Source organism: Phaethon lepturus, unplaced genomic scaffold (assembly GCF_000687285.1).
Source record: "Phaethon lepturus isolate BGI_N335 unplaced genomic scaffold, ASM68728v1 scaffold17753, whole genome shotgun sequence".
Taxonomy (NCBI): domain Eukaryota; kingdom Metazoa; phylum Chordata; class Aves; order Phaethontiformes; family Phaethontidae; genus Phaethon; species Phaethon lepturus.
Window position 1 is genome coordinate 19,170 of NW_010527152.1, and position 26,796 is coordinate 45,965.

Consider the following 26,796-nt stretch of genomic DNA (forward strand, 5'->3'; position numbering starts at 1 on the left):
TAACTGATCCAGCTCACCCAAGCAAAAGTTACTTTTGGTTTTGCAATCTAAAGAGACAGTAATAGTCTTCATTTTGTGTGGAGCAAGTTTTTAGGTACAAGCATAAAAAACCTTAAAACTAAAGAAGATTTGAGAGTGAGAGGCACAATCATATGCCATACATAATGTTACACAAAAACACCAACAAAGTAAGCCTTGAAATGCTAACTTTTGCACTCAAATCTTATTACAAATCAGTGAAGATAACTGTGTACAGCAAATTGTATTGTGTTAAGAAAGGACAAGCTACAGTGTTCAAGATTTTTTTATATCAATAGATATAGAAAGTCTCTCAGTTCTGGGAAGGCTTGATAAGCCATTTTCATGGCTTTTCATTCATACATCAGGGGCAAATGACATTCAAGGTTTGAAAACTCACAGAAGCACGTTGCCATGCATGCAATAAACATTACACTTAAAGACCTAGATAAAAACTGCAGTTTAATTTCAAGGTAGTTGCTGGATTCTACTTTTCTGATTGTAAATTCCATTTAAAGTATGTGCCAGTTTAATGTATTTTCAGCATTAGAAAATTTAGTACATTTAGCAGATTTGCAACATGACACTGTACAAGTAAGAAACATACTGTGACTGACTAATAAACCCCTAAAATGGAAGAAGGCTCAGGGGAGATGGTAAAGCGTAATATGCCCATGAACCTCAGGGAATAATGCAGGCTGTGAGTGGCCACAGCTGTTGCAAAGAAAGCTATGCAGAACAGAAACAGCTATGATGGCAGTTGAATGGCTCACCTGGTGGTGTGTTTCTCCCTAGTTCATTAAGAGAGTGTGTGCTGGTTTTGGCTGGGATAGAGTTAATTTTCTTCATAGTACCTACTATGGGGTTATGTTGCAGACTTGTGCTGAAAACAATGTTGGTAATATAGAAGTGTTTTCATTATCGATCAGCAGTGCTTACACAGAGCCAGCAGCCTTTTCTGCTTCTCATCCCACCCCACCAGCAAGTAGGTTGGGGGTGCACAAGTTGTTGGGAGGAGATACAGCTGCAACAGCTGACCCCAACTGACCAAACGGATATTCCATACCATATGACATCATGCTCAGCAATATAAAGCTGAGGGAAGATGGAAGGAAGAGCAGCATGTTTGGAATGATGGCATTTGTCTTCCCAAGTAACTGTTACACATGATGAAGCCCTGTTTTCCTGGGGATGGCTGCACACCTACCTGCAGATGGGAAGTAGTGAATGAATTCCTTATTTTGCTTTGCATGTGTACACAGCTTTTGCTTTCCCTGTTAAACTGTCTCTATCTCAACCCACAATTTTTTTTTTTTTTCCACTTTTAGTCTTCTGATTACTGAAGGGGACAGAGTGAGTGAATGGCTGGATTGTTGTGGGGAGTGAGTGAGCAGCTGTGTGGTGCTTAGTTGCTGGCAGGGGTTAAGCCACAACAGAGTTTGAATATTTCCCTAATTAGCCAGATTAGTATTGGCAGGAGTACAGCTCAGCCTAACATAGAGTAAAAGAAGCTAGAAAACTAGCAGAAGAATTTCAAAGAGAGCAATGGACTTGAGCTGGTTTCAACCCACATATGCCTTCCCAACAACTGGAGAGGCCTGGCATCATGATGGTAAGCATATTATAGAGACTGGTAATGGGAATCACACTGGTACTGTGACTGAACAGTGTATTGCAATTGCTCTGTTTTGCTAATCTAAGTTACATTTGTATTAGTTTTTTGCAGTATATTTTGTATCACTCTGCTAAATCAGAACTCCTGTGTAACATCAACTGTCATCACGTAAGTAAATTTGATATTAAACATTACACCCTCCACAAGTGGAATATATAAAAGCATCTGGTCAGAGTATTGGATTCTGATGCATACCAACATTATCCTGCTTAGACAGGTGCTTCCAATCCACACCATTTTTCCTGTAGAAACTACCACTTAGATTCAGAAATACTGTGATTTCCTGCCATACTAAAGAAAGAATGTTTTCAATATTGAATGCATTTTGCAGGAAACCAGAATGACCATGTCAGCTATCTTTGTAGCATTAAGTACCTTTTTCATGTTGTTAAAAAGATGTGATGCACATCCTGCAAAACACGGAGAAAAGTACTGGACTTCATCTTTGCCACAAACTGGGTAGTACATAGAGCGCAAACATCTGCAGTTAGCATTGCATGGTGCTGTTAAGTTATATAGTGTGCCTGTTCTGAAAGGTAAAAGTTAATAGCTTTTTAATAGAGAAATTTAAAAACAGCAGATATATAAATAAGTAATGTAGTACTTATAGTAAAATAAATCTCAAAATATTCAATTCAGGTGACCTATGCAGTTAATTGTTTAAAAGTAAGCCATGTTCCTAGTAGTTACAACTCTAGCAGGAATTCCCATTTATTCTGTACCTTATTATTTTTGTGCTATTATTACTTCCATAACTTGTTCCTCCAATTTCCATTCACAAAACAGATGACAAAATTCTGTGTCTCAACCCAATTCTTATGTCATCTCCTCCCTCCCACACAGTTATATACCGAATTTGTTCAATTTACAGCTTTAAGAAAAAGTGCAACAAGATTAAAAGGAGTATTTGGTGTTGTTTATTCTACTGATCATATTCCAAGGTTTTTTTCCTGTTTTGGATTCAAACCCTGTTGCAAACCCACTGCATTTTTACTATTTTTAACATTGCTATGTAGACATCTAGATTGTTCCAGCACAAAGATGACTGCACATGATAAATGCAGTGTGCCATGGCATACAAAGTCTTAATACACCCAAAAGGAGTTTAAAGATTTTCTATGGTTGTTTAGGGAATGAAGAACAGAGTTTAATTCACTCCTCGCTTACTATAACTACTCCCCATTTAGGCATTTACTTCCAGTATAGGCCATAGTATGGTTGTATTTGAAGTAGTCCCATGATATTATTAGTATGAAAAATCAGTTTGGGATGTGGGAAGACCGTCTTAAGATATAACTGGAGAGAATAAAAACACCCTTTGATTTTCTAATAGTAGTGCATTAGTAAGTAAAGCAGCTTCACAGGTTAAGAGTTCAGTCAGTTGAAACCAGGATACTGACACTGCCAGTAATTTAAATATCGTACTGTAAACTTAAAGTTCCAGATTCATTACCTAAAAGGCAGGTTTTTTCAACAGAATTTAAGGTGGTTGCAAATACTAAGAGGAAAAATAATTTCCCTAAGAATCAAGCTGATTGCTTACATAGAATTCAAACTGCACAGAGAATATTAGGGACATCATAACTACCAATGTACTTAATTTAGTTGTAGTACAGTTGAACCCTATTAAGTTACATTAGTTCATACATAGAAGAATCGAAGTTAGTTTTATCTGGCTTAACGTACTACAGCACACCTTAAGCAAATTCACTAATCACAGGTTTGTTCATACAGTGCCTTGTTAGCCTATGAGGCACATCAAGCCTAGTAGTATTTAATCAATTCAGTGGCAACATTTGTCCTGTTTACACATGCAGATAATGTCTCTCTTCCCTGACCTACAAAAGAGGGACCGAACCTTTAGTTATGCATGGTCAGAGAAAAATATTAAAGTACAGATGAAATACAGTTTAGTGTACAAAGGCTGTTATGACATGGAACTTCTTGTTTTAACACCACTTTTCTAAAGAAGCAGAGCAGCTGAGGACATTAAATGGTCTTTAAAAGCTCTACAGGTTGTGTATTTTTCACAGCAAAACAAAACAAGGAATCCCAGAAACTTGTGGGAATGAACAGAACTACAGAAATAGTCACTGCATTTCCATTCCTTCAAGTTTTCAAGGAAATACTGGGCAAAAGAATTTGGCATAAACAATTCTTTGACATTCTTTACTAGACAAAGTAAACCACATCAGTTATGCTATAGCCTAATTTATTACTAAACAGAGTTACTACAAACAATATACTTTGATTATTAACATATGAACTCAAAAGTGATCCTATACTCATGTGGTTCTGGTACTAAACTTACAAAAGCTTTCCCCACCTCTCCACCTCCAGGCTGTTTTTCAATAGAAAGAGAATGCTTGCCATGAATGATTTCTTCAAAATCTCCATAAAAATGAATCTGCATTTCCAAGTCAAATCCCAGAGGACTCAATTTATTCTTTCAGAAGCATTTGTTCAATAGCATAAAGCAGGAGTCAAACACTTGGCTATTCTTCCCAAGCTTATAAATTTGTTCAAGCTACCACTACATATTTTAATTGCTTATTCCTTTATCGCAAGCAATTTCAGAAATGGCACTATATTGGTGCCACTAACTGTTCTGATGCCGGGCATATGTCCAAGCTATATTCCAAAATGTAACAGTGAATTAGATAAAACTGAACTTTTTTTTTTTATAGTGGATACTGAGTAGAGAGGGTTATTTCAGGATTGGTTAACTCCAAATTGCTGTAGATAAGAAGTCTTTGGCACCAGTTAAACTACATAACTGCCAAAGTTACACAAAACTATTAAATACAAGTTAACTGTATTTAATGTAGGACAAAAATCAATTCAGCTATACCTTTTGTCAGCTGCTTATTATCATAAGACCTGGTATAGAAATATGGATAGCTTCACATACTATTTTCTATACAACCTCTTCAATGTTTAATTGCTACGTACAGATTCTTTTGCTCAACATATAACTATAAACATTACACAGCCAAAGTCTGCATCCTAGTTTTCACAGTTCTGAAGTGTCTATGGTAATCTTACAGCTAACATTTTTGACACTGAAGCAGATTCATGTTTTAAGTGTCAAGTGTCAACACTGGCCTTTGAATATACTGTCAATTGATAGAGCAAGCTGTAAAGATGGAATCAGAATGAGTGGTAACTTGGGCTTTAAGGATATTTTTTTCCCCAGTCACCAGTGTATGACATTTGGTTTATTCATTTTGTATGCCTTCTGGAAAAGGAAATACAAATGAATGGTTAAGGTATCATGGCATTAAATTTCTACTCTGTTAGAGAACTGAAAGCCTGACTGTCTTCAATCACTACTGCCTCCAAGCCTTCTGAATTTGTCCTCTTAACCTAAGGTTGTCTATTTTACTGTTTTCACATTTAACTAAATGAGACCTGAAAAATACCTGTTTAGTCTTTCATGTCACTCTGCATTTCTGGGAAAATTTTGTAACTTTTGTCCGTTGTTTGTGTCAATGATTCCCTTAAAGGACCTAAGAAAATTAGTAGCCTTCATATTCTATTTGTGCACTTAGTTGCTTCCCTGAGTAAGATTTTCCTGCGTTCTTCTATCTGTTGTATGTTCATTTTGTCAGTCAAAAAGCATGATAGATATCAAGTGAAGAAACTATATATGCCTAACTGTTGATTAGATGTTTATCATTTTTTCCTAGACGTATTACCAACTTGCACGTGCATTAGAGGCTATAAAACCCATTTCTTCCCCAATCCATCTTCTGCATTTTCACGGTGCGCTTCATGCTATTGTGTCAGTAGCGCAAAGCTACTTTTCCCCATCCTATTTAGGTTCAAATGCCTTTTTATGCATTAGAGCATAACTTACAGATTCTGCTTTTGTACAAGACAGTGATACCTAACCCTTTTCTAAAATGGGGGATTGGGGGAAAACAACAAAAAATATTGGTAAGTTGTTCCCCCGGCACACTGCCCATGCTTATGATTTTTTCAAATGGCAGCTAGCAGTCCCTAGCTACAAGCCTACTAGAGTTAGTTTTCACAACAGCATTTCGCTCTTTGGCAGACCCTCAAGCAGCTGGAGTTGCCTCTGGCTCTGTCAGTTCATGGCAGAGTAATCAACCACTTGAGAGCACAGTTTTGTCACAACTAGCTGCCTTCCTTCTGCTTTTAAACACTGCTCACGCTACAGAAATGTACACTACTTAAAACTGTGAGAACTGAAACATTATAATCTTATCATTAATTCCTTAATAAGGCATGATTGGGCATTTTATACAACATAGTGCCTATGGTGGTGATTTGATCACACACATTCAATGTTGAAGTTTTAAAAGCGGACCTAGAAATCCATTCTCTAAAGAATGCTTATCCTTATCCTTGCAGATACTCATTTTTAATCTTGCTTCATTTTTACTTTCACTTTTCTGACTTTTTCCCCACTGCCCATTGATTTCCAGAGTAAACTTTGTTCACACTAACAGGAAAAACATTAATCCTAGCATTTTTTACATTTACTCCAGACACCTAAAAATGACTGATAGACTGCATTCTCATTAGGAATGAGAGCTGTGTTGTTTAAGGGAAAGAAAAGTACGTATTGTTTAGAGAAGTCTTTCCTATACATTTTAGCCAAAGATTTTTTTGATTACATTTCAGTTAACCATGTTACTCCACCCATTTTATTCATCAGTTTGGGTCACTGAGCTATGCTTTCTTTGCATTACATTTCTACCTCCATCAGCCATTTTACCAGGAAAAAGAAAGTCTCCTTTGTAAGTGGAGGCTATATGTGCTAGAACCTGATGCTACAATAATGTCTTTGTTTTTCTAGGGAGAAATTTGCTATCAGTTTAAGTTGAAGTGCACCTAAGTGTGCTCTCATGAAATTGTGGCACATGACATATGCCTTCCTGGAACCAAGTGCCCAGATTGTCAAGAGTTGGTTAATAAAACAAAATACAAAAGACATGCTACTTCCACAGAAATATAAAATTAACTGTAGTCAATACCATGGCTACTATATCTAGAATGGTTACAGAAACTGGGATTTTTTTGTTGAGCGAGACCAGTTTGCTCAGAACATTTTGCAGGTGATACATAATTACATTTTCTTAATCACCTATTACGTAAGGATTCCAAGAACAAAGTTTTTAGAGTTCCGTAAAACATTTCCGGTTCATACATCAAGGCAAATATGGCATTTTTAAAGGTCTTGTATTCTGTGAAATAGCTTATTTATTCTAAACATTAACACCAAACCCAAGAGTGCATTAAGATATATTTACCCATTATATGTTTCAGAGACACCTGCGAAAGGTTCATTCCCACATTTAGCAAATAAAAACACTGTGTTTAATAGTAGGGCCACTGAACATGTGCTTATCATGAACTTGATTATGCTTTTGCAATCCATTTTGCACTTGGAAACCAAGATGCCACTTATGATTTGGCCTAGTGCTGCTGCTGGAATTAATATAAGCCCTAGAGGAAAACAAGACATCAGCAATTACACAAAAATGCAAGATATAATTAGTGAAGCAATTTAGAGTGTAATTTTATGTTAAGAAAAAAAAATCACAACAGTTACCTGTATCTTAAGATGCAGTCCATGTGATGTAATTTTCAAACCATCCTATGAGAAGCTGTTGGCATGAGTAATTTATTCTACCCTTACATCATCTTTAGCCTTTCCAGAAGTTCAGCTTGACAATGCAATTTTATAGCTTTATAGCCAAAACCCAAGTTCAACACAGCAAAACTAGATTACTTAAGAGTACTACATATTGGTCAGGAATCTCTGAACACCTATAGGCCACTATGAAAATAGAAAATGTTCTTTCATTGCTGCAGTGTTTTTTCATTTGTGTTTTGTTATACATTCGTGTTACAAACTTTTTAATAAGAGAACATAATCACTATTATACAAGAGACAGCACAAAGTATAATAAGGCATGTACAGAAAGATTAAAAAAAGTAGAGATCAGTGGATCAGCTTTGCTGTCATAGTCCATATAGTCATAATGTTTTATTCTCTTTGCACTATTAGGACTCCAGATATATAACTGAACATTTTCATATGGCTATTCTACAATACAACACAGAACTCAGTGTAACTTGCACTGACCTGAGACAGCTAATTTTAAAAGACATTTCAGGTACAGTGGCAGAACTGCACAGGCCACAGATGCCCATAGTCAAAGGTAATTTAAATAGTTAACATGGCCATTGGTAACATTTAGACTAGCTGGCTCAACATTAGTTCAGATACAGTTACCTTTCAAGATCAACGTAGGCATTTCTTTAAAACTGTACATTTGATTAACGCGATCAAGGTCTTCAACTCAAATTAAAAGGAGTTAAGACAAGGTCTATACATGAAAAAGGAACATTCAGTTTGCCATGTCACTGCTGATTACTGTTTAACAACTGAACATGTATTCCAATGTACTTCTACGTAAAACTTGCAGATACATTGTTTTGAAGCAATGACGTCTGAATCATGACAATACTATCTAGTATTATCCAGGGGACTAAGTCATTCAGAAAGTCTCTCCCAAACATACTTGTTTGAGAAAAAGCACTTGAACTAGCATATGCTTATATTGCAGCACTATGTACAGTATATATACAGTTGAAGTAATTTAGCAAGTCATGTTCCAGAAATATTAAATCTGCCATTTTCCAAGCATCTGTTGGCCTATCTGCCCTGATCCAGTTGCTGTTCTTCCAAAGTAACTGTGTCAGAGATAATCATGTGACCTTACCTAATGCAGCTCTTTCATCAGATTTTTCTCTTTGTTTCTCAATACCCAGCTTTTTGTAGCTTCCCCTGTTCTACCTATTACTTCTGCATTTTACATAATAGAAGGAAGTGGCAGTAAGCCAACTATAGAAGCAGCTACGTAATAGTTTTGCAATATATTCTGATTACGCATTTTATTGTAAGGTATCTGACTGTAATTTTATAGTGGAATTGAAGAAGGGAAAGGTCTAGTCAACGCCTTGCAGGTAAGCAGTTTTCCAGCTGCCCTTCAACTTGCTTCCTTTTGTAGGGACTAAGGCTTAATGTTCCTTCAGCTGATTTTTAGTGAGGAATATTAAAATGTTTTCACCACAAATAAGAAAGGAATAAAGCACACAGAATTCTCATTCTACTTTGAATATGAGTATCAAGTCTTCTGAACCTACAGAAAACAAGTAGATTTTCACCCTTCATGAATCAAGTACCAGGGTTTTCATAGGGCAGGCAAGAATAATATAAAAATACTGTTTCTGCTGTGGAAACTGCATTTCATATAAGTATATTCACAAATATCTCAGGCAAACACAAGATGCCTATATAAGCCTCCACCTATAATGCTAATGAGGTGTTCAGCACAGTAAGATTTAAAAATGAAAAGCCACATTACCTCCAAGAGTTGCTGAAATACTTGAGGTCTTTCCAAACTGACTTTCTATAAACTTCGGAAGAAATGTGGCAAAGCCAGTGGCAACTAAGGCTTCTGAAGAACTGGCTATTATTAGACTCATTAGCACTGGATTCTTCAACAGTATCTATGGGGAGAAATTAGCATAACACTTAGGAAATTATTTCATTGCAGTACCATGTAAACAAGAAGTCCCTATATTTTAGAGCAGATACTGTCATGTGGAATTTCACTAAAATGCTTTTCTTGCTTTAACAGTCTTAGGCATCAACAAATAGAATATGTATGAAGTTACCAGTACCCTGGAGATTTCCCTATCGCAACACAATAAAGAGGCAATTACAAATTTGTTTCTAAACATTTACATATTACCTGAAAGCAGTTCTAGTAAAGTCATAATTTCCTTACCAGGAGAGCCACGGGAAAGTCTTTAAAACTCTTTCCAATATTTTTGGTCTCAACAAGTACCTCACTTCCATCGTTATGCGTTTCAGAGATTTTTTCAGCCTGTATTTTTGCTGTTCCTACAAATGGGTATATTTATTGACAATGAAAACACTGAACACCTGTGCTCTAGACTTACAAGTCAGCAAAAGCATCAAAATAAGTGTTTTCTTCCCTTGGGAAAACTAGCTCAGACGTTGTAAGTCTTCTTGACTATTTTATTAGTACAGATCCATAAAAAGATGAATACTGTATCAATGCAGAAAGAATAATTTGGCTGAAAGTATCATGCTTCCATAGGAATGCTTTGACTGTAAGATGATATCAGGGATATCCTAAGAATTTCAGGCTATCCTGAAGCCCATTCAATTTTCTTTTTTTTTTTTAATCATCCTTACATTCTCCCCAGTTCCCTACTTCATTGTTTCTTTTCCTCCATAATTTTTCTTTCCAGAGAAGCATAGTAAGTTCCTTTAGATACTCTTCCAAGGGATTTGTTATATAAATCTGCCTGAACAGTAATTATATTTGAATTATTCTTTTTTAGAAGACTTCTCTGGGATGCTTTGATTCATGCTTTATTATTGCACCCAAAACAGAAGGCAATAGAGTCAGAGACAACAATGCATAAGTCAGTGGGATTTCCTTATGATTCTTGCTGAGTAACATAGCAGCTTTAAATACAGTCCTGGGTGCTTAGTTGCAAGGACCTTCCAAATATTATCCATCACTTTCCATGCTCTACTGGTTTCCAGTCCTACTGTACATAATTACATACATAGGATCCTCCCTCTAGCCCATTTGCCTTATTTTAAAGGCTGCATATTGGAAACAAGGTATTTATCATCAGGTTTTAGCCAAAGACAGTCAACTGAGAAACAGAATCAGAGAGGAATAAATCACTCAGTCCAGCAGTGTAACTCACAAGTATAAACACATCTCTCTTCCACAGTAGCCCATTATTGTTAAATATTTACCTGGTAGGTGTTTTGGAAAGCACGAAAAAGGTATTATAAGCAGCCAAATTGCAAGAAAGCATGCAACAAATGCTATCCACCATGCTCCAAGCCAACGTGGGTCATCTTGATCCATCTTTGAACTGGAAAAATAATTTTGAAAAAGCAGGTTTACCATTCATTAATTCCAGTCAGCAATTCCAGATGAGCTGAATTTATTTTTAATACTGATTTAACAGAAAGCCTTTTATTAGTCTCATCCTTGTTTTAAATGTATTGTTTGCTTGTTTAAAGCATTTTCATCAGCTCTATTATAATAATATTACATTCTACCAAATACAGCTTTCAACCCATTAGTCAAATTCATTCTGATTCAAAGGCCACTATTTGGCTCTGATTTCTAGATCCTGTAGCATTATGAAGATACTGAAAAAGTTATTTTTGGAAAGAATCTTCATAATCAATGGGTATGTGAAAGCCAACATAGAAGTTCAGAATACTATTGCATTGACCCAAAATCCTTAAAACAGTGGAAATAAGTGTAAATGAAGTTGTTGGTTTGGACAGTAGTACAATTTATAACACTATTTTCTGAATAGTAGACTATTACTCAACTGGTAAATTTTCTAGCAAGCTCTTCCCCAGGAGGTAAGTAGCAGTATCTTACCCCTCAAATCTCACCTCAGGGAAACCTTTTGCACAAGAAATTAGTAGTTGCAATCTGACCCTAAATGAGCAACTAATCAAAAGGCAAAGCATTTTTTGTTAATCAGCTTTAAAATAGCTAATATCTTAAAAAGCTAGAACTATATATTTGTACTACAGAGAAACTTTCACACACAATGAATGGAGTGACTACTCACTGTGGGAAGCAACACACTTAATAGAAGCCCTTGTGAACGCAACTTGTTATCAAGTTAAAGAAGCTCTTGAAAATGTAGTATTTTCCAAACAAAAACTCCTTCTACTCCTCACATGGAGAAAAGCTGAAGATTTTAAGAAGAATTATTAGGAAAAGAAAATAGAAAGTAAAAGGCTAAGTTGCATCTTGCCTTTCTGGGATCTGGATATCAATATAAATATTAAGTAGCTGCCCTCCCAAGACATAGCCAATAGCAGGACCCAGCAGTGACATGGCATAGCCAATTCCTAGAAGAGAAAATACATTAATTTCACCATACATTTTTAAAGCCTTCTTTTAAAAAAATTCCTAAAACAATTTCAGACCAAATGGTTTCTGTAATTCAACTTGTTCTTTCACTGTCATTACTTTCACTATAGTATGCAGAAGACAAAATTTGTCCTTGTCCCTCAACAAGAAAATCTGCAGCTGTCATTAAAAGCTGCAGCTCAGAGGTTCAGCAAGAGACTCTTTACTGACAGCTTCTTTATGCATCATTAGATTGCCTTTTGAACATCTTGTGCCTAAAAACCCACAATAGCTTGTGAAGAAGGTTCTGAAGTGAGGAGTGAGTTTGTTATGAGCATCAGTCGTTAATAGTGCATGCCCATGTTCTTTAAGAACCTACATATTTTTATTCTGAGTCTTAAGTTGGTTTTCAGATTTGCCAAGAACAGAAGCCAGTGCTCCATTAAAACTTTTGACAGGAGTAATATCTGCCACTTAAGTTCATTAAGAACTCAACCATATCAATAAACTGAAGTGCATATGAGCCTTAAAATACAAAGCCAGGGCTCTTAACAGCTCCTGACAGTTCTAAAAAAAAAAAAGCCACCCCAAAAAAACCTCACACACCACAAAAACTCCCACACAAAACAAAACAAAACACCAAAGTTGCAGGTCTAACCATATCCTACTAAAGAACACTCTTGTGTGTATCCATTTTTTATGGCCTTAAGGACAAGTTTTTCTCAACATCACAACAGTCTCTCTGGCCTACCAGCCAGATTTCTGGAGCACTTTAGCACTCCTGGCAGGAGCACTGTCTCTGCAGATAAAGGCTTGCAACTAATAGTAACTACATCTGTCTAAATAATTGGCAAGACAAGCATCTTACTGCTTATATTCTATACTTTTCCCCCATGTTGAAGAATCTGGATTTCTCATTTGTTTCCAAAGTGCCTGGATCCTGAATATTTAGGATTGTTTCTCTCTCTTTAGACAGCAAGAAGGAATGATGGGGGCAGGGATTTAGAGAGGTACAAGAGGGAGAAGGGGTGCAGAAGGGGACACTCAAGTATTAGTAAGTCAAATAAATATTGAGTTGACATATTCCAGGTTTTCCTATATTTTCGAAACAATGACATGCTCATAGAATCTTTCAGAGATAAGTCCACATTCATCCTACAGAACTTCAAACTTAGGTTAGAAGGTGCCTGTTTCCTTCCACAGACCATTCAGATTAAGTTACCATTTGGAATTGTTTAACTTTTCATTGGCTTTAGATGCAGCTGCCTCAGTTCAGCAAGAGGAGAACAGTCCTCCTGAAACTGAGTGCATTTTCATAAGAGAAAGAAACTACCAAATTATAAGTTGCAAGCTTATAGTCTAAGATGCTAGCAACTATTTACAGACATTAGCAGAAAGTTTTAGGTTTTTCTTTCACTGTCTTGCACAAGATTTCTTGCATGAGGCAAAGCAACACAATATATTTTAAATCCTCAATACATTGAATAAAAGCAAGAAAAATAATTAAGGTTTAATGTAGCTACCTGTCCACTCATTTTCCCTCTAGTTTTGTTATAGTAGGCAGAATACACCGTTATTCTGAACTCAGCAGTTGTCTGAAGATTGCACAAGCATTAATTTATTGTATTGGTCTGTTCTGTTTTGAGTATGAACACTGACACTATTCTCCTAAGTGTTCAGGCCATTTCTTGATGTAATCATGCAGACACCCCTACATGTTCTCTATTTCACTGGCCTCAGGAAAAAAAGTATAATAATCTTCTCTCAGTATAGAGAAGGAGCAAAAATAAAAGCTATCTTTGTTATGTAAGATTTAACATATGCAACTATTCTATTTGTTGGCATCAAATGAAGTGGCTTTCCTGGAACAATTAAGCAAGAATTGTATGTAAATAGATGATTATTTCAATTCTGCCCCCTAAAAAAAAAAAAATATTGATTTAGTCTGGAAAACGGTCCGAGAGTCTAAGATGCTTTAAATTCCTCCTGCAAGTTCCCAGTATAGCTAACATACTTTTATCATCTTACACCTAAAATGGGGAAAATAGCAAATATTTTCATACTCCTAGAAAACACACTTAGACTGCAATGAACTTGGCAGTAAGCACGCATACAACCCAGAGAATGCTGACCAGGAAGTTTAAAAAACACTTCTAAGAATTAATATTCCTTAGCTTTCAAACAGACCCACAGTAAGACAAACGCAGTCTCCCTTTCTAGGCAATCCCTTTACTTTTAATTAAGGAAAGATACTTCCAGTATTTCCTCTTGAAGTGCCAAATGTGTATGTGGCTAGAAAACTACATTGATCACATGATGCACAGGAGCGTCCCTGCACTGAGGGGACAGCCTACTATTAGAAGGTAAATAAATAAAACTGTTAAAGGATACAGTAAGATCTGGCTACCAACCTGATATACAGTGGTTTTCAACCTCTGTGACAGTAAAAAGCAAATTTTTTCTATAACTTATTCTGTTGTAAACAGGCAGGCTATATTAACTACTTGATCATTTTCAGTTACTCACACGAAAAAACAGCAGGAGAGGTACACAAAATAGCCTTACCATGCTCTGCAAAGTAACTATTGAAAAGACTTGATACAGCAAACTAATACCTAACTTGCACAGAAATGGCTGTAGAAACATTTTATGCATATAAGTAAACAAAGACAAGATTGATTTAATTAGAAGTATTCATAAAAGCATTTGGAAGGCATTGCAGTCTATGATCTACCCAGACAATGAGTTACAAAGAGTTTTAAAAATTACCTATGTAAAGGGAAGACTTGTGTTTTGGGACACTATCATCAATAAAAGCTGTCCCCAAAGTATATAGTGGAGTTCCTCCAACTCCCAGCAGCAGCTGTCCCAGGATAAAGACATACAGATAATTGGGAAGTGAAGACTTTGTGCTGGCACTGCAAGTGAAGTTACCAGAGCTTGTTCCTGGAATTTGACACGTGTCTGAAAGACAGAGACAGCAAGACTTTAAAATTCTGTTACCCAGCTCACAGTCCAACTGAAAAAGAAACCTGTACTGAAAGCTAAACTACAACGGAAGTGCTGTTAGTGTCAGGCTCCCATTTTAATTTTCAGTCTTACTAATATATCCTGTATGACAGTGCCTAAGATACCATATCCTCCAAAAGAAATACTATCATGGATTGGTTCTTCTTTCCTTACCAGGAAGGAAAGATGGATGAAACAGCCTTATTAGAACAGTTTGGCTTGTTGAAAGCATTATTGACCATATGCATGCAAAAAAAACACCAACTGTCAAATGGTCATTCAACAGGTTAGTTAATCCTCCTAGGTAACAGGCACTTCATTTTGTTCTTGTACCTTATAATGATTTGGAGGAGCGCTAACAACAACTTTCATTCTTAAGTGACAGCAACCTGAACAACCCGAGTAAAGTTTGACTGCTGGAGAAGAAAGTGCAGTCATCAGAATCACAACCAAAGACAACCCTCCCTTCTCATAAGATGTGGTTCCCTAAAAAAAAAAAAACTACATGAAAAACTGCACCACTATCTCTCACAGAGCATACACTGCCATATTGCCAGAATGAGAAGCTCATGTAAAGCCTCTGTACTTGTCCACACACACAAAGAGGAAAGCAGAGGTAGAACAGGCTAAGGTTGCATCTGCTTCTGTAATGTTTGCCACTATGAGGAGGGAAGAGAAAAGAGGAAGTGAAGACAGGGAGTATGTTTTCGCTTCTCCTTCCTCTTGCTATCATTGCACATTTAATAGCAGACAGTCCCAAGTGACAAGATCACGAAGAGGACCGTGGTTCTTTCCAGGTTTTCCACAGAAGAGTGTACAACCCTAAGGAAGAGGATAAACCCATCAGTTTGTTGGAAACAAGCCATACTGAGCAAATATATGAAAACACCCTTCAGATCTGATGAATGGACTGATTAATCCTTGATATTTTACTACGAAATTACTATGTCGTTTTTCTCAGGTCCTTTTACATTTGAGAATACTTTTTACTTAAGCAAACAAAGGGCAAGCTTGTCCACACTTCGGGCTCACAACACATAAAACACAAGGAAGTGCTTGCCTCACAGCAGATACTTAAAGAGAACTGGCTACACTGATGTTAAATGCATCCATAGGCTTTATCATGCCTCCCTCCAGAAGGAACAGCACCATAGTGGTGGTGGAGTAATGTAGCACACAACAGGTGATTCAGTGGTGTTTCACAGAAACTGGTCAACAGAGTGATTGGAAAACCTCCCTTCAAGAAGAGGACTCAATTAAAATTTTCCTTCCTTTCCACTTAGGAACAATTCTTGTTTTTAATGCTATACTGAAGCCACATGGGGCACATTTTATTTTGAATCACTAACTCTGAAAATTAAAGTCTATGTTCCATTTATTGTCAATCTGCTTTCTTTAGCAATATTTTTTTTTTAAATGGGAAATTAAATCTTAAATCAGGTTAACTTTGTGCTATTTACACGCACAGCACCTGAAACTGGTTATAGAAGGACGCTATGTCCTACCATATCTTGTTTAACATATATTCATGTACAGCACATATATAGAGTATACCTGCTGTTATAAGCTAGCTTCTAATGCCTATTGGGTAAGTCTAAACCAGCATTTAGCTAGTTATTTTATTGTAGTACACAAATAATAATATCTTGTTAAAGTATGCACATCAGGAAACAAGTAATGCAGAGCAAGAAAATACTATGAATGATGTTAAATGACAAAAGTGTAGCCTAATTTGATGTCTAGAAATAGCTTCATGAAATAAGCTGATTACGTATGGTAATGGCAATCAAACTCTTGACAGACTGTGGTTCTTCATGAATCCACATCCCTACCACCAATGTGTCTGTTCATGTCCATCTAAAAGCCTGTGCTATTGTGTAACTAATTGATTATAGCCTCTCTCCTTCAATTTTCTAGCTTGTCAGTTTATATGCCCTAGGAAATTTATCCTGACATTGAGATGAGAGAAGCTTACCACAGTAGTTTGTTTTCAGAACCACATAATCAGGTCTAACTACAAAATTAAGAGAATCATAATATACACTTTAATACAATTATAATCCTTTCATTTGCATCAGCTACCAGACCTCTTTTGGTTTTTGTTTTTTTTTGTTTGTTTGTTTGTTTTGGTTTGTTTTTTTTTTTTTAAAGTCAGCAAGTATACTTGCACTTGCTGAGTGGAGTCATGGACCATATTTCATGTTTTCAAGAAACATTTTAAAAGCCAAGATGATTTACCACAAAACTAGGAGATGAGTTTAAACCAGCATAAGTCAAAACTGCCATCAAACAACAGTTTACTCTCTATACCTCAGACATTCATGTCATCACCTTCTTGTACCAGTCCAAGGTTTAAGTAGATTGGTAAAGTGACACAGGTTAAGTCTAACCTGGATTAGATCCACAAGACTGTTCACTGTTGTTGTAAGAATGATGGAGAGAGAAGGCACTGGCTTTTACATGATCAAGGAAGTCTGACCTGAGATAAGCCAGGCTCTTGGAGAAGTTTAAGATGAGTGGCTGACCATTTTTAACTACCTTTTACTCATTAAACTTGTTTTCCCTTCTGAAAGTCAGTGAATTACGCTTGCATTTTAAAGAGCAGAACTGCATTAATGGCAACACCATGCAACTAGTTAAGTCATTATAAACCTTCTTGCATGCTTTAATCTAACATACTTACCTGACGGCAAGTTATGTAAAGGCCAAAATGTTCTCAAATACTGGGACATACAACACACTAGCCAAGAAGGCAGAACAAACTGTGAGATGCTTTAGCAATTATATTAAATCAGAAGTAAGACATGTCAAGACTAGTTTTACTCACATTTTAAACTGCAGCTAGTAGGCATGGGGGTTTTTTTGGTCTTTTGGGAGGTAGGGAAGAGTTTAAAGAGTTGTGAGGAGTGAGAAATAAAACACAGCTTGGTTTCTGTTCCTTTTTAAACTTAAAAATCTGTCACGCCTTTAAGTCTTGAATGGGAAAAATTGCTCAAAGCTTCAATTTACATACTGAATGAAGACTAAGTTCTTATTTTACAAGGGCAGATATTACAGAACATCTAAGTGGTATAGAGAAACAGACCAGTGCATGGAACAGCAGCACAATTCATTATTCAACTAAACAGAGAGTCTCTTCAGAAAGCAAAACCAACAGAAAACACACAAACATAGTGATGATGCAAGACAAAACAGTCAAACTAGAGGCTAACATCACATATTCTGTCACCATTAGTACCCAAATGCCACAGTCTCCTTCAATTTTTAATTGCCCTTGGCATGTTCTGGGGAAGATCAATTCATGCCCTTCTGACATGATTTACTCTCAGACACTAAATGACTTATCCACCACCTGAGTTTCCAATAGAACAGAGAACTGAAGAAATATGTTAAGGTCATTTTACTTGTCAAATCACACCACACACATTCCAACTCAAATGGCTAAGACTTGTTATTAACAAAGATTTCTTTTTTCCCAAGACATCATTTACATTCTGGTACTGAAGAGACTTATTGAATAATTCAGTCTGGTAGCAGCATCAGGAGGTCATCTAGTCCAACATCCTAATCCAAATAGCGTCAAAACCAAATGCAGACCAAGTTGCTCAGCATGGTCTTGAAACCTCCCAGAGATACACACTGCACAGTCTTCCTAGGTAATCTGTTCCAATGCTTGGCTGTCTTCACAATAAAGTTATCTTCCTTGTGTCAAGTGAAGATCTACATTTCACATTTGCTGCAACAGACATCTTTACAGATTTAAACATGCTTCTGTAAGATCCAGGACAGAAGTTTAAAAGTACATTGCTTATAGCATCTGCAGTTTTTAGGGTCCTCTGTACTACCTATTGGTAATCAAATACAGAATGATTTCCTTACAGAAAACCACTAGATGGAGCTCCTGATTACAAGTATGAGAGCCAGCTGAGACACTGGAGACCCTATGTAATCTAAAAAAGTTACCATAACAAATAGCTGGTTACATCTAGGTTACAAACTTGAGTGTGAAGCGTTTCTGGTGATTAAACAAGACATCTTTGCTGTGGCTAAAATTTTTTGTAAATAGTTAGACCATTGGTTAGCTACTCTTTCAATATGAAATGGATTAAACTATTTCGAAATAGTGTTTTTATGATAAAAAATTCCAGAGTAAGATGTATATAAAAATAGATATATATAATATATTGATATATAATATTTGTAGAGTAGGATATATATACACACTCAGAATAAAAGTAAATTAATATCTCAAGGTAAAACAGTAAGTTCCAGGAAGTCTGTAAGTCTTCTACTGGAGGCTAGATATATTTTGTATTCCAGATGAGTGCTATTAATTAACCTGGCAGCCATATTAAATATTGCAATACTGTGAAGTTGTCCTGCAGGGGAAACTCACTGTACTTACATGTAACAGATGAACATAAGTAATCAAGTTACCAACTAGGAACTGTTCAAAAATAAATTAGGTGGTAGATTTTAATACAAGACTTCAAATAAAAAGAGTTTACTCCCAATACACTAAAATCTCTATAAGCTACTCATCCAAACAAATAAGCAACAAGGAAGGTTTTTTGGGGTGTGGTGCTACTAAACTCTTCAACTAAACTTATAGTTAAGATGCTTCATCAACATCAAAACTAGCTAAACCAGACATCCTATAAAATCACATATGTGGTTACTTAACTGTTAAAGGATGCCGTTGTACAGCACCTGCAGATTTACATTGAGTCTGTCATGGTGCAGACATTCCCTGCACTCTGTAGTTATTTATCTTTGACATTGTTTTGTTTAAGTCAGCTTAAAATCCTTAAATCTGCTCACTACAGCTGCAGCATAGGTACCTGCATTACAGCAGTCAAACCAGCATGAATTCAGTCAGCTTACAGTGCCATGGACAAGAAAGCACATGTTCCACTTAATTTTTCCTACAGCTTTTAGATTTCACAAGGCTCTGTAGAATATGAGCCGTAATAAGATATTAACACCTATAGCATCTTTAATGGCAGATGAAGTGGCAGATGTTTAATGAAACAGGAACAGATTCTTTGAGATTTCAACCAAAATTGGTAGGATGGGGAGAGATCAATTGCAATAGTTAGCCATCTCCCTTCACAGTTCCACCCTCTCAGTATCTTGTTTCAATGAAAAAGCACTACAATCTGGTTGGAACTTTTTTGTGTTAAATTCAGCTTCCCTTCCATACTAGTGAAAGCAGGGAAGGTAATACTGAAATTGTAGAGAAATGGGATTGTAATATAGCCAGGAGCAAGTAAGCTGTTGACCCTCTACTAAGGGGTAAAAAGTAATCATCTGCTCATAGCCTCCAAACACTGAAGAGTTTTCTTTTGGCCTTGCTCAGTTAAAAGTTCAGCTAACTTCTGCCTCAGATCCTCACTTATTAGGGAACAGTAGCTTACCAAAGTTATTTAACTAATGGTCAATGTCTGGGCAGCTCATGGAAGTGTGTGACATGATTAACACTTAAAAAAACTAATTTAAGAATCAACAACCAAAAGACTGAGAACCTTCTGACAGATTGCTCAACAGCTACTGGTTTCTTTAGTGAACACTCTAATATGCTTAGTCATTGAAGGCATAAATCTGATTAAACACGGCAGCAACAATTAAGACAATCCTAAAAGATTAAGTCATCCTGCTTTAAACATATTTGGATGTTTCATTATTAGTTATAGGTGTGCCACTAATTTGAGATGCAAATAGTTGGCATTAAACACACAGCACTTAAAGTCTTATTTTATAAGAAAAGATATGCAAGATCTGAGAGCTGGCTACTCCCTTGATTTCAGTACTGCTTTGTTCAGCATACTTCAGCACTGCTTGTTCCCTCTATTTCAGAGACACACAAGTTTTAATCAACACTTTAGAAGAACTTAGTGAAAATTGTTAATGAATTACTCAAGATTCTTTTAGTAGTTCAAAACCCAAAGGAACTGCAACATGTAGTCACCTTCCAACAAGGCAACAGTAAGTCCAACAGCTTTCCTTTAACATTTATTGTACAACACTGATCTAACTTGCATTCCTATTCACAAAAAAATGCCAGATCATTTTTTCCTCAAAGTGAATTTTAATTGCATTCATTAATGCAAGTCAAAAAAGCATTTTATTCAAATATTGCTTATGAGCAAGAAACAATACTGACACTCAGATCTCTTAAAAAGAAAGTTCACTGTACAGATAGACATCTATTGAACTTATGGATTTCACAGAATCATTTAATTTTCAGTGTTGGAGTTAATAGCCTATTTTTAGGATTTTGACAGTCATTAGCTCTGTTGTACCAAATTAAGAGTTGCACCAAGTCGCTACAGAGATTTTTCTTTTTTTAATGATTTTCAAAACATATGGATAAGCTTACCTTCAAGTTTAGCTCCATAGTGGTATTTTCCACTACTGAAGTGTGGTAAGGAAAATATAAGTGAGCCCAATCCTAGCATAAACGCTGAGAAAGCAAGCCATCGTGGTTTGTGCCCCCTTTCTCCAAAGAAAGATACAAACAGCGACAATATACAAAAAGCAATGTCATAGCTTGCAGAGATTAAGCCAGTGAGGGAACTGTTCAACTCATAACGCTTCTCAATTGTTGAAATACTAATATTAATCAGGCCATTTACCACAATACCTAAAAAAAAAAAAGGAGATAATTAGTCAAAGATACTTTATCTAAAAGTTGCAAGGGTAAACTTACCATTGGGTGATGGAAAGGTTAAAATGAATATATTTACAAAGCTACATTTTAACGTATTTATTCACTTCAAAATCCAGGTATATAGTGGACTTCAGTGCCAACTTAAGACAGGCAAACTGCACAGGACCTAAGGAATTTTGTTCTCTCCTGTGGGCATTAAAACTTCAACATTCAAATATTAAGCCAGCGAAATACCATGCCTCAAACTTCATTCATGTATGAGGTTCCAGACTCAGTTTGAATCACAGTCAGATTTCAAACAGAATGCATTACAGTGTCGTAAGATACCATACAAATTAAAAAGGAAATTAGTCAAGGTTATGACTTGCATTAGCATACAAGCTACAACTGAAGCAAGTTCAGGACGTAGTTTTCAAATAATGATTGTCAAAAAAACCATAGTTTCTTCCCTGCCACCACAAAAGGAAGATTCAAGAAGGCTTTTGAACAGTCAACCTTCCCCTATAATATAAAAAAGTGTAAACCTATTTAAAAATACTTTGCAGCCATTTCAGACCAGTTGAGATAGTACTTCAACTAAGAAAGAAGATACCCTCTGAATCTTGAAGTTCTCTGAAGCAGAAGTATCAGACAACCTGGTGAAAAGGCCTTGCACAAGCTGCCCTACTTAGGCACAGGTGAACTCCAAAAAACTAATCCAAAAGTGGAAGTAAACTGCAATTGCCAGTCCATGCTTATACACACTGTCCATTTTTACAGAAGTGTTGTGTGTAGATACTAACTTGAATCTCTCATCCTGCTTCACATTCTGTTTCTATGTGAAACAAGTAATTAAAAAATTCCAAGAGTTTACTTTTAGCAGTCCCAATTTAGAATTCCCTTACAAGTGAGATGAATAGCTGTACTTCATAACATGGTCAGATAACTTCATGGTAGTCTACTCAAGCTGTGCCCGTAATAAAATATATACCCTGGAAAAAAGTTAGGAAGTCTTGGAGTCACAGTTGCAAATAAGATTAAGAGTTCTGTAACCTCACAGATGACTGATGAGCATCTCTCATGGCACAGGCCCTACAGCTACCTTTCCTCTCTCTAAAATTCAAACATGATTCTCTACTGTGATTCCAAGAAGAGAACAGCAGACTGGGGACAGCAATGGATTTAAGACAGTTTTCAACAAACACTGCACTATCCAGAAGTGCAACTACACAGGCTGAATGTCAACAGAACTGCTTAGAGGGCTCTACATAGTAAAAAAAATTACTCCAAATCTGTGATCAACTAGCTGTTTTCTTATCAGTGCAAACACCACCATAACTGTCCTGGTTTCGACCTTCTGTAAGGAAGCAGCTCTTGGCACAATGTTGATTTTGTAACACACTAGTACAGCCTCTTTATTAAGGTTGACAATTTCACTTATCAGTCTGACCACCACACTTAAATTCATATGGGATTAACAGAAATATTGAGGTGTTCCTCCACTGCCCTTATTTATACATTTGGCAGCTTTCTTCTTTTCTTCTTAAAGAGCACTGACCAAAGAACAATACTGGCATGAAGGAATGAACAAACAAGTTTTTCCCATTTGCCAGCACTTCAAACATTTACTAAGGCCTTAAAACATTCACATGAAATACACATGCTAGGTAGCAAGATGATTACAGAAGTAGAAGACATTGTCTTTTTACCTGTAGTTTAAGTTGCCACCTTTAATGTACAACCTAAAACCTATAAAACCTTGTGGTTAATTTTATTGGATAATCAGATTTTATCTGTAAAAATGTAGATGTGATAAACAGCAGCATAAGTTCTCCAATGCCATCATCTAGTGATTAATCACTAAAGTCTCTCCTGGAAAGATGGAACCTGGCTAACACTAACTTGATCTGAAAAATAAATCCTACAAGGACAACTCAACATTTACATAGTAGTATAGAAATAGTTTTCTAACTATTCTCATCCAAAACCTTATTGTCCTGCCACATCTATTAGAAGTTTAGGTACAGTGTGTACTGACCCACAAAATCCAGATTAATCATAAACCAACTTCATTTGCTCTAACAAAACACAAGAGTATTCTTTCTTCATCCATTTAACAAAAAAAAACCCATACTCTACAGCTGTTATAAGTACAGTGGCTTTAAAGCAGTGGTTTGCAAGACACCCAATTAAAAAAAATTAAAAAGTAACAAATCCAATCAGGTTATAAAATATTTGTGCTCTCCAAAGTTTACAGGCAGATTAGACTGGTCCAGTCTCACAGAGTGGTTCTGTTGTTTTGTTTAATAAAGTTATTACTGACATGAGGAATAAATAGTCCTTCTTGTACTCAAAACAGGGAGATAACTTCTACCTTGTTTGGTACTACAGCTATGAACTGCAGCATATCCAGTTACTGTATTACAAGATGCAATCATACATTTATGCAACTCTAAGTGCCATACAGAAAGGAGGTATTAGTCATGCAACCATGTTCTACTCAAAGAAGTGTTTTCTATTCTGGAAATACAGGTTTCATATGTACTTGAAACAGAAACAGACAGAAATTAAGAGTTAAGCTTCACCTGAAATGTTCTGAGAAGCTGAAATCCAGCAAATCAGGTGCTAATGATGACAATAACCTTTTTTCTGGGGCAGCTAGAAAATAACCTAATAAATACCTGCCTTCAGTTAGACACACACACAAAAACCTACACGCATGTACCAGGCCACTGCAGACAACTACCTATTCTGTTTACTCATTGTGCAAAAAGTCTAGTATAACAACTTACATACATCAAAAGAGTGTTAAGGATTATTTCATTATTTTTCAGTGCATTAGGAAATAAACTTTCCTAGAGGTACATTAGCATTGACAAGTTTTATAGATATATTTTATCTTCAACAGAGATGGTTTCTGTAATTTGGAGGGTAAGTTAAACAACTGGACCCAAAGCTAGAGTACGGTAGAAGAGTAGAGTAACTTCAAAATCCCAGTTGTGTTTTGTGAGCTTTTATCTGAAAAACTGAAAGACCTGAGTATATGTTTGTGAAATTTCACATGCAGAACTGAATTTCTTGTCTGAAAATTATTTTTGTTTTTTTCTGCTTCTCAAAAAGTTGCAGCTTGAGTCTTCAGTGCCTGATTTTCTTTCTACAATCTAGCCAATGGACTTGCTCAGAAAATTCAGATAACACATCATTAAGAATGCCACAAGGTCTATAACAGCCATGCCTACATCAGCTGTCAAAATAAGCATCCGAAGTTGCCTTACACTAAGGCCCTAAATCTGAACTAGATTAGATAAGTACCTTTCTGAGGTCTGGCATAAATCTACAGTTAGGTAACAGGAACAAGATCTGGATAAGTGGCATAACCAACACCCATAGCATCCTAAGGGAACAGAGATTCTTATAAGACCTTTTTATGACAGGGAACCTATCCACACTACTAAGAAGAGTTAAAATTTAAATGATACTGAATTCATTATTCAGCTGAGCAGACAATCAGATCAGCACAGCAAACTGGATTTTAAGAAAGATTGCTATAGCAAATTTAGAAGTGCTGGAAATATTTAAGATGGCTTTGTCTAGTGCACTATAATCTGAAACTTTTCAGTGTCACATTCAGGGCATTTTTGGTTGCCTACCTGCATTCTTAAGCTACAAAAAAATAAATGCATGACCTAAGAGTCTTCTGCGACTCAGCTGCCATTGAAATCTGCTACGTAAGAAGTTCTTCCATCCCTCCCTTTCTTTTTACTGTGTTAGAGAAAATAAATTTGAGCTAACAGCAGGACAACTGCAACAATAATCACCTCCTCATCCTACCAGCTCTAGCATGGCCTTTCAAATACAAGCAAGGAACAACAGGCTCTGTCCAAACCTCTCTAGATACTTTTCTAATACAACATGGGTATGCTAAGAAAAGATGAGATTCTAAACATTGGAATCAGAAAGAGTTCACGGAAACACATACTGAGAGACACTGGTTCTTCTAATGATTTTTGAAGTAATACAAGTAGCAGTCAAATCCTTCCAGGTTTTAAGTAGAACCTCCTGCTCAGTTATCCTCAGACCATCCCAGTTACCTCAGTGTGGTTCCAGGCAGAAACACAAGACATGTGGGATACAGATGGCTTCAGCATAGGCTGCCTGCTGTTCTAGCACTGAATCTCCTCTTCTGCATCTCCCCTCACCTCCCTACAGCAGTCTCATTCTTTATGAGCAACAAGAATGACCTTTAAAGCCTCATAACTTTTCAGGAAACACAGTTTTCTTTTCTAGCTAGTCCAATAAAGTTGAAGCGTTCTGAACATTGATCCAATACTTCCATTTGACAGACAAATATCTATGCTTTACAAAACTCAAGTTTGTACATTTAGTATACTAATGCTTCCCTTCCCCTTCCATCATTATTACTACGTTCTAAGCCTAAGGCTTGCCAAGGCCCTAACAAATCTTGTTACAGAAAACCAAAAATATGGTCAGGAATATCTGAAGCTAAAGAACAAAAATTAAGAGCAAGCTAAACTTCAGGTTCCCCCAAGGTTAAGTTAAGCGGTTAGTTAAGTATTAGAAAGATGGCCGCACTGGGAGCCACAGAACAAAACCAGATTTTTTTAAAGCCGTCTCAGTTACCCAAAGTCCCACCCAACCATGCCAGGGTACCTTTTTAATTGGCAGGCTGGCAACAAAGTACATGCTAGGGCACTACAATTTTGTCTGTTGGTTTATATAATGCGTTTTATTCCATGGCTCATATATCTCTCAACCTGTGAAGTGCACATAGAGCACTATTTCCCTGTGTGCAAGGAGGACGCAGCACAGACAAAAGCGTGAAGCACATAGCTGATGGGACCATGGACCCAGCAGTGGTCAAAGAGGTAGGCAGGAAAAGAAGAAGAGGGGGAACAGAGTGAAGTATAGAGAGTAATACAGTACGAGCAACTTCCCTATCCACAGCACTAGGGAAGCTTCTTCCCCTAGTGAAGCCACTACTGCCACTCTTCAGCAAGAGCACCTGACTCAGCTCGAAAAACCCTGCCCCTCCTTACCCGCCACCCAAATCACAACCACTCTTCCCCTGCCCAAGCTCCTGCCTGGCTTCCCCCGCAGCCCCAGGACAGAAAGGAAGATGCGCCCAGGGCAGCAGAAGGCCTGCAGGGGCTGGGTCCCTCAGGAAAGGTAGGGAGTAGTGCAGCAGGCCTACGGCTCTGGACAAAGTGGCAAGGACGCGTTACCTTGGAAGATAGCCAGGAGGCTGTACGCAGCCAGGTAGCCCTCAGGGTTGTTGCAGAGCTGCATAGCCTTAGGGGCGCAACGGCTCCACCCGCAGGGCCCCACCTCAGCCTCAGCCTCAGGTACGCCGGCATCTGCCCCTGCAGGTCTCGCCTGGCGCTGGCGGTCGAGGTCGGGGCTGGGTGGCTCAAACACCGGGTTCTCAATACCGCCACGCCTCATAGCACTAAGAG

At 37.0% G+C, this 26,796-nt stretch overlaps 1 protein-coding gene across 1 annotated transcript in view; it reads right to left on the reverse strand.

Annotated features, from left to right (window-relative positions):
• SLCO4C1 (solute carrier organic anion transporter family, member 4C1) overlaps positions 1-26,785 on the reverse strand; it is a 31,590-nt gene extending 4,805 nt beyond the window's left edge. Inside the window, exons 1-9 of the mRNA XM_010283304.1 lie at positions 26,566-26,785; positions 21,053-21,316; positions 14,434-14,628; positions 11,567-11,663; positions 10,536-10,657; positions 9,523-9,638; positions 9,097-9,241; positions 6,973-7,168; positions 2,069-2,222 (exon numbers count right to left, since the gene is read on the reverse strand). Coding sequence (XP_010281606.1) covers positions 2,069-2,222; positions 6,973-7,168; positions 9,097-9,241; positions 9,523-9,638; positions 10,536-10,657; positions 11,567-11,663; positions 14,434-14,628; positions 21,053-21,316; positions 26,566-26,785 — 1,509 coding nt within the window. The remainder of the gene's footprint in view (positions 1-2,068; positions 2,223-6,972; positions 7,169-9,096; positions 9,242-9,522; positions 9,639-10,535; positions 10,658-11,566; positions 11,664-14,433; positions 14,629-21,052; positions 21,317-26,565) is intronic.
• Positions 26,786-26,796: the final 11 nt, after the last annotated feature.